This window comes from Trematomus bernacchii, unplaced genomic scaffold, assembly GCF_902827165.1.
Source record: "Trematomus bernacchii unplaced genomic scaffold, fTreBer1.1, whole genome shotgun sequence".
NCBI classification, from domain to species: Eukaryota; Metazoa; Chordata; class Actinopteri; order Perciformes; family Nototheniidae; genus Trematomus; species Trematomus bernacchii.
The window spans coordinates 1,543,230-1,552,380 of NW_022987409.1; the positions used below are offsets into that span (position 1 = coordinate 1,543,230).

Sequence of the window (9,151 nt, forward strand, 5' to 3'; positions counted from 1 at the left end):
TGCTGAGGAAATTACTATATCCCGCTGAATACTAGCAATCGCCACACACACTTCCTCATGTCAGTAGCTACTGCTAGTGCTACTGCTACTGACCATGCTACAGATATTAGTGCAAAATCTACAGCTCCTCTACCACAACCATCAGCAACAAGTGGACATGGAGAATTACATGAACTACATGTTGCTAAATACACCGCGGGGCTTAAACAGAAGGGTAGCCATGGCAACATTGTTGCGGGGCTGCTCTTCTTCGCTGCTTTTGGTGTATTTTGGCGGAAGTTACAGCGCCACTTACAGTCCCGGCATATGTACTACAGCGTTTCCAGCGGCCTCGTTTGAACAGACACGTTAAATGAAACGAATGCATGTGAACGGAAGACTTTTTTTAATACGCATACTGTGCATAAACGCAAACGTTCCCGTGTGAGTGGGGCCTCAGGCCCCACTCACACGGGAACGTTGTGTGTGTTGTGTGTGTTGTGTTTTTGTTATTGAGAGAAATATTTAAAAAAATGTCACTGCCTTTTTTATTTTCTCCTCTCAAGACTCACCCTAGGTGCTTTGGGCCTAAAACTGAACGACTACTGGAAAGAGGTGACAGAGAAGAAAGCCAGAGAGCGAGAGTTTCAGGCTGTGGAAAGAAATGAAAATGAAGACCAGTCTGACTCTGACGAGTGAGTGTTGTTTTTATCTGACAGAAAATCTTTGTCCTTATGTCTTCCAAAATACATTAAAGGCACTTAAAATGTATTATTTCAAACGTTTAAAACATACAGTATTACATTTTCTGCTGTGCTTCTTATGGGCGGATTTGGTTCATTTGATTCATCCGGCTATAAATCTGTAATTGAAACTGTTACTGCCACTGGGAGTTAAATAACGAGTTCAAGTTTTACAAGCTCTATACAGTAAATAGTGACGATACAGAAGATAATCTTCTCATGTAGGAACTTGTTCAACTGAAAGTGAAAATAGGTTGTATTTTCCAAAGCTTGAAACTAGAGAGACAATGCTTCCTTAGCTGCTCCAAGCTACAAAAACGCTGAGGCAGGGAACCTCAGGATTATTTATAGTTATTGATCATTATTTATATAGCGTACAAAACAATGTGAACTATGAAAATATGTGTATCTTTTATGTAGTTTTGGAACAGATGCCTTCCTGTATAATATAAACTTGCTGAAATTAATTTGTTCTGACATAACTTAACCCTCTTATGCCAGCTTCTGTCTACTGGCATTAAAAATCCCTGTCTTTCTGTATTTGCAGGGGTCCCATATGGTTACAGTGTGAAGAGTGCCTGAAGTGGAGAAGCGTCCCGTCAAGTCATTACAACACGATCCCTGAGAGCTGGAACTGCAGCCAGAACCCAGACCCTCGCTACAGGTGTGTATTCCTCATTATTGTTGTCCTTTGATTGGACATATGACATTCTATTTATCACAAATTAAGGAGATTACATCATTATTTCCAAAAGTAACTGTTTTACAAGTCGACACAAAAGTAAATAATTTCTTAGTGACCTAAATTATATTTACATGTTGAAGAGGTGGAAGCATAGAGGAAAATCTATTTAAAGGTGTCCTATCATGCAAAATGCACTTTTTGATGTCTTTTATACATAAATATGTGTCCCCGGTGTGTCAGGGAACTCACAAAGTGTAAGAAAACAAAACCCTCTCTTTTCCTCCGTACCCAAATCCCTAAAAACGGGGGTACAGCGGAGCTGATGCAGATTTGCGTCCGATATGACGTAATATCGGAAATGTGGACCCACAGCACTATCAGAAACGTTGCTATCAGAAACAATGCCCAACGTGTTTTGGACGTAATATGGTCTTTGTTTACATTAGCTAGCATCGCTAACACTCAGAGCTAACCTGTACTGGAGAGGGTATGTGTAAAAAAGCAGGAAATAAAAAAAGGAACTCACCTTGTGGTAAACCCGCAAGAGAGAAATAATTTGAGCTCCATACTGTTTCAGAAATAATCCTTGATGTGGTTTGGAACATGATATGGCGTTTAATCACGGCAGCATTTAGCTTTATCTCGTAGAATTCTGAGCAGGCACAAGCTCCCCCTCCTCTTTTTTCGAAGCTAAGGACCCAGATCAGCAATTCTCTAAGGGCTATGAGGGATGTCTAAAATGCATGATCTGTTTGTATTTTGAGCAAAACACATCATAGACATGTTTTTTATATATTTTTATATATCTGAGACCCATAATATATGCCTAAAAATAGCATAATAGGAGACTTTTAAAACATATCCGTATAAATGAGGACAGGGCTTGATGCGTCACATGTTTAGGCAAAAGCATCCTCTTCTCAAACCTGTACAGTTCTCTACTGTCTATAATATACAGGGTGTGTACGGGTGCTGGAAATCCTTGAAAATGCTTGAAATTGTACGAGGTGTTTTCAAGGTTTGAAAAGTGCTTGAATTTTGGGAATGGTGCTTGAATTTGGGATAAAGTGCTTGAAATTGTAAATGCTTTACTTCGCTTTTTAGATTAAAAGAAAATAAAGAAGTCGGAGCGCGCTTAATTGCTTCGCTTTTACATAAAACAGCTCCGTTCCGGCCTTCCCGCGCTATGCGCGTGACCGGCAAGTGTTTTTGTTACGTGTGTGACCTGGGCATTCTGATGAGAGTGATAGATGACAGTATGCCAGGAGGTTGCCGTTTCAACGAGCGTTGGCTAGCAGAAGACAAATACAAGCCATGGCTAAGACGAGGGTCAAGCGAAGCCCAAGAGTAGCCTCCTGCAAAGTGTGCAACAATAACGATGCGAGAGTCTGCGCTGACGAGCCACACACCACACGAAAGGTACGCCAGAGTAGAGCATTTTAGATTAGGCTATCGTTGCATGTAAAATACATGACACTTTTCTCTGTGCGCGGCAAAACAAGCTCGCCAAAATGGCTTCACTAGTCTGGCAGTATTTTAAGTGTCCGAAAATGACAATAAAATAGCGGTATGCAACGTGTGTGTGAAGCAGAAATCCTGCAGCTCCACCCGCTGGGACGGACCGGTGAGCGGAGCAGAACACACATTAAGAGTTAGACCTAACACACTTAGCTATTTTATCTACCTCTGGAACAAGCTAAACTAGTTATAAATATATTTATTCTTCACTGTCGGGTCGCTCATTACTGGATCAGTGAGCTGCAGGAGATACTGACGGGCTGTCGGGAGAGAGAGAGAGGGGGAGAGAGGAAAAGAGAGCAGTATCGGCCGATACTGATTCCGGCGATCGGCCCCAAAATTGGCGATCGGAGCATCCCTAATAATTGTATATGATGTTTTATAATGATTGATCATGAAAGTGTTCTCAAAGCTGGTAAAGGTGCAGCTAGTTTGAATGACTTTGTATACTACAGAGTAGCTTGTGAATTTACTCCAGGTGGAACTAAAGTCTGATTTAACACTTGATTATATTTCACATCATTCATCCACATCTGTGAAGTAACTAAAGGTATTAAATACATGTAGTGGAGTCAAAGTACACCATTTACCTCTGACTTGTGTTTACTGCCAACCTAAAAGTACCTCAAAAATAGTAATCAATAATATATTGAAAAGTTATTTGGCTGATTGTTTTATATTGGCTCAGCCAGGTTATATGGGATGCCCAGTCTACGTACAGATGGGTCACTCATTTTGAAATATTAAACTTAGTTTTCTTTTCTAACATTTTTTATTTTTCATCCTCATTTAGAATGCTATTATGAAACACATATTTGGTTGTTTATAGCATAAAGAACATCTGATTTAATGTGAGGTAGGGAAATAATCATTTGAGTATAAGTATGTGTATATAAATATGTAATTTACAACAGCTGTAAGATGCTTGAAAAGCTTGAAAATGCACCTTGAAAATGCTTGAAAAGTGCTTGAATTTGACTTTGGAAAAGGTGTAAGAACCCTGAATATAGTCTTTAAATGCTCAAAAATAAATAAGTGATGATAACATGCTTATCGCTCTGTTTCATTTACAAGATGCAAAACCTCCCTACTTTAATCTGTCTAACCTAAACACGGAAGTGTGTGTGTGTGTGTGTGTGTGTGTGTGTGTGTGTGTGTGTGTGTGTGTGTGTGTGTGTGTGTGTGTGTGTGTGTGTGTGTGTGTGTGTGTGTGTGTGTGTGTGTGTGTGTGTGTGTGTGTGTGTGTGTGTGTGTGTGTGTGTGTGTGTGTGTGTGTGTGTGTGTGTGTGTGTGTTTGAGTTTCTCATACATGTCTTGCTCATACATGTCTCTCGGTCTTTCAGAAGCTGCTCTTCACCAGAGGAAGCAGAAGACAGCGAGGAGATGTTAACACCTAGCTACCAGAAAAACCACAAGAAACAGTAAACTCTCATTTCTTTTCTGCAGACCTCTCTAAATTGTGAGATGAACTTGTACATGGTCAGATGTTTAACAGAGCTTCTCTTGCTGAAAGCATGTGTGTATATTTTCTCACGTGCCATTTTGTGGTTTCCCTCTGGCGGTTTCACACTCGTATTTCCGGTTCATGCGACTGTGTGGTATAGAGTTGCTCTGACAGTGATCAACGGAGACGGACTGAAATGAGAAAGCAGTCAGTTCACAATACTGTGCCTTGTTACTTTACTACAGTAAATTAAAATACATGTTATTCTTCCTAGCTACTTTTCTATTTGAAATCCAAAATCTTTTTTTACATCTAATACATTAATTATTAGATGTTACTGATGTATTAGTGGCTGAAATCATCAACTAGCTAACTAACTTAGATAGCTTCTTATTACCGGATAGACTTACAAGCAGAATTTAAAGTTAATTAACGGTTGAAAATATTAAAAGATTGACAAAATGTTCTAAACTATACACTTTTGTATTACTGCGATGTGCCACTTGCTATTAGTCCAGTGCTATTACCACTTCCCTAGTAACAGATCATCACCCTAGCACAGGGGTACTCAAACTATTTTATTAAAGGTCCACTTGTGAATTTTATACAAGATCACTGGTCCGGATAAATGCCAGTAAAGTCCCCCCCCCCCCCCCACCCGCGGTTAACTTGCGGTCTGCAATGCGTACTGTAAATATATATGCACGTTCATTCTCACAACGCGTCAGACACAAGAAAATATACATTAATTTACATCAGATTTTTTTTTTTTATCATTTTTTTTTATATAATGGGGGACAGGGTTCGGTCCGGATTTTTTTTTTTAGTTCGGTCCGGAGTTTGAGAAGCCCTGCCCTAGCAAGTGGAGACAAAACAGCGAATCAGAAATAAGCTAGTCATATTTTCATATTTTCTGGCTGTTATTGTGGTACACTGTAACTTTCCTATACATCTCAAGTGTCAAAAGGTTTTGGAGCAGTAAGCACAACTGGAGCTAGGGCAAAAATGTAAAATCAAATAAATATATACAGTATATAACTTGAAGATAATCTGCCCTCTCAACTCATTCATCTCTTATCTTTCCCTGCAGAGAGCATCCAAAAAAAAGAAAACGAGAAAAGTCATTGGAGGTTTGTAAAAACTTTTTGGGCAACTTTCCCATTGATGAAAGTAGCCGTTTGCTATACAACGTCTCGATATATTGTGTATACTGTAAGTGTGTTTGCTTGTTTTTGTCACAGGTATCTGAGTTTCAGGACCAATCGCTTCAACATCAAATCCTCTCACGCAGTTCATCAGAGCCGAGCCAGCCCACCTTCCAGTCCACACACACACCTGATGACACTAGAGCAGCAGGCCAACGCACACAACACACAGCAGAGCAAGATCCGACGGGCACAGATCCCCTGGCAGATTATTATGCAGGCAAACATGACGATGTACAGACACAAAGTACAGTCATACAACACAGGCCTGTTGGAAGAGGCACAGTTATTAAAGACAAAACACAAGTCACACAAAGTGAGACTCATGACCTCAGGCTTGGAGATAAAGAGAGCCCATTGAACATGGAGAAAAGAGAAGAGGAGCCCACATTAAGGTATGTTATATCTGTGCTGTGTGACAGACTCATGTGATCTTCATTACGATTTACACGTTTTTCCCTCCTTTTAGCCATTCTTTTTCAATTATCTTAAGTTCCTGAGGAAAGAGACTCCATTGCTGTTTTTTAATTTGAAAATAATTATGTTAGTACAATTCCAAGTAGTAAACTATATACTCACTTGCATTGTACATGAATTTCTTTGGGTTAGTGTTGTTTTCAAGGGATATTGCAAGCGGATGGAGCATTTTCACACATTTCAAGTGATAACTACAGTTATATAGCATGGTGTTCACCGCCACAACAATTTCAGCTGTATTGGCCGCCATTTTCATTATTTTTCTGGTCAAAGCTAACATGAAAACATAAAATCCAGTGTTATTAAAAAAATGTTTTACGTTTCAATAAGTTCATTTTCACATTGTCAATAAACTAATTGGTTATCTTTTATCTTTTGTAGCCTCAAAAGGAAACCAGGATCGTTATTTTACTGTGTAAAAAATAAGCCATATATTATGGAGAAGCAGCAACCTGGAGACGTGACCGAAAAGATGAATCCTGTACAACAAACACAGAGACCTGAGACACTGTCCTCAAAGAAGACCAAGGGCAGCAGCAGCCAAGTAGAGAAGCCATCTGACGCGGCACAGCGACTCCCCACCAGCCTCACCTGGAACCCCTCCCTCCCCCTTGCTCAGACCGTGATGGTTTCTCCTCTGAGTCGGACCGAGGGTCCTTGGAGCCGACCCCTGCCCTCAGAAGGGATTGACCTGGAAGCTCATGTGCAGAAGCTGGCTTTGTTGGAGAAAGAGGCCCAGAAGGTGCGCAGGCTTCTTGGGCTGGAGATCTCCAAGACAACTCAAGGCACCATGACGACTCGTTCCGAATCCACAGCCAGCCGAGCGGTCGGCTGCCAGACGGACGCGGCTGAGGTCAGGAGTTTATTACACAATAGTTTAGGTTCATTTATGTGTTCAGTCTTGTGTGTGTTTATCTATCTGACTGTCCGCAACTAATCTTGCATACTGCCAGACCAAAAGGCCTAATATTTATTTTTGCATGTTTTTGAATGTATGCTTAAGAACCTTTTGTGGTTTTTGGTGATTCAGAATTGATAAAAAATATTTTTATTTACTTTGTTTAACTTTCATTGATTGCAGACTTGTACATTTTCCTAACTGGCCGATAGGGGTCACAAGTCATCAACAATTGCTAAAGTAACAAAGACATTTCTGGCAATAGTTGACTAAAAACAAGCCTTACAAAGTCTCTTCCAGGCCACATTTTGACCTTTTTATTGTCGGTAAAAAAACGGAATTTCAGAAACAATGTCTCATGACAGATTATTACACAGCCAATATGTTATAATCCATTAAAGTTAGGCAGGATATAAGAAGAAACCAACACATGAGCGTTGTGCTTGACAAGGGAAAAAGGTTTATTTTCTAGGCCATCTGCTCAGACTTATTCATCTCAAATGAAAGACTAACAGCAAACATGTGCTCTCATTCCTCTGCATCAGAGCTCTACTTCATCCAGGAACCCGGCTCCAGGACATCAGGAGCTGGTCTTCGCTGGTCAGAGATCTGTGTGTGGGCCGAAAGAACAGCCTGAGCACAACATACCTAAAAAGGACAAAACAGGACCTCCTGGCAGGGTGAGAGTCGGGGACAGCGAGGCCTGTGAAGACAACAGGTGTGTGTTCGAGACAAGTCAGCTTCTATCTCTACCAGCGCTTCACTGTTTCTACCACTATTACTACTCCAAAAACATTTGAGTCATGTCTTCTCACACTGATTCACACATTGTTTTTGATCTTTGTTTGACCTGAACATCTTAAATTATTAATGGTTTTAATAATGAAGCTGTTTTTTTATCAGATCTTCCCAGGAGAATCTGCGTGTTATGCGTAACAACGTGGTGGTGCTCCTCACAGCCCTCCTGCCCCAGCTGGACCTGGCGGGAATCAGCCTGGAGACCAGTGACGTGGACAACATCCTGCAGCAGATCATAGAAGTCAACTCGCTGAAACTATCATCAGAACTCCATTAAATCCAACACGTTTTTGATAGCAGAGAATAATGTTTTCTTACTTTATGCAAAGTTTGGCCTTTAATTGAAAGACGTAGTGTTTAGAGTTATAATACACGCCCTTTTGCTGCTTGCACACACATGTTGCTAGTGAGAGGCATTTTCGTTTTGCTCACATGCATCGTTTTGAATCTGTTTCTGTTGCTTGTCAATTTTAAACGTTATTATTTTGGAACTCAAAGCAGATGGTTTGCCTCTAGAAGGGTTTTTTCTTCCCCATTGCTGTGAAATTTTAGCCTTTTCATGAAAAATGCTGTCTTTATTTTAAAAGTGTGATTTTTAGCTATTTTGCTGTTTTTACTGACTATTTAAATACGTTTTATACACATGGAGTCAAGATGAAGCCATGCTTTTTCTAGATTTGTTCAAACATCCAAAGAGACGTTTCACATTTGCATTAAAATACTGAAACCATTTATTGTATGCTGCCTCTTCATTTTAAAGGTTTATCAACCTGTGCTTTTCAACAATCCAATGCAAAAGGCAGACATGATGCAGTAGCTTTTACTTACCACAAGGTGGCAGTGAAGACTAAGAGTGAAGACGTGCTTCTCTCGAACCATCATTTGGAAAATGTTTAAGTTATGACAACTCTGGAAAGTCTCATATTTTGTAATTGGACTACAATTTTCCTAGAAACTTTAGCAAAGGACATCAGTTAACCTTGAACATAGGCCTATGGCATTACATTGTAGTTGTTCAATGTGATGTGGTTAATTATCTTTATTGATTACAATATTTACAGCACACCACACAATCTGGCATAATAATAAAAAAGAGTCACATTTTAAACCAAATCTTACAATCAATAAGGTGTTTTTTCAACAGGGACAAAGCAGTATATGTCTAATACCAACAACGCTTGGCTATGGCTTTCAAATAAGATTCATACATTGTAATTTGTGTATTTATGAATGGTTGGTTATACCAGTTATAACGCTCAAATATAAACAATAATTTCACTCTTGTCTTTTTTGCAATAATGCTTAAATGTAACGTTTGACATATTGGCAATGGCAATACATAAATGTATATGCAAGTATTTTAAATGTTAACAACTTTCTAATTAATTGATTGTTTTCAAGATG

General features: G+C 39.6%; 1 protein-coding gene across 2 annotated transcripts in view; it reads left to right on the forward strand.

Annotated features, from left to right (window-relative positions):
* The window catches only part of zgc:152774 (uncharacterized protein LOC553526 homolog), a 28,189-nt gene extending 19,710 nt beyond the window's left edge, over positions 1–8,479 (forward strand). For both annotated transcript variants that reach the window (XM_034137021.1, XM_034137026.1), the window contains 8 exons: positions 546–674; positions 1,270–1,386; positions 4,269–4,346; positions 5,460–5,499; positions 5,611–5,969; positions 6,433–6,904; positions 7,495–7,667; positions 7,853–8,479. In XM_034137021.1, the coding sequence (XP_033992912.1) occupies positions 546–674; positions 1,270–1,386; positions 4,269–4,346; positions 5,460–5,499; positions 5,611–5,969; positions 6,433–6,904; positions 7,495–7,667; positions 7,853–8,024 (1,540 nt within the window). In that variant the 3' untranslated portion in view covers positions 8,025–8,479. The remainder of the gene's footprint in view (positions 1–545; positions 675–1,269; positions 1,387–4,268; positions 4,347–5,459; positions 5,500–5,610; positions 5,970–6,432; positions 6,905–7,494; positions 7,668–7,852) is intronic.
* Positions 8,480–9,151: the final 672 nt, after the last annotated feature.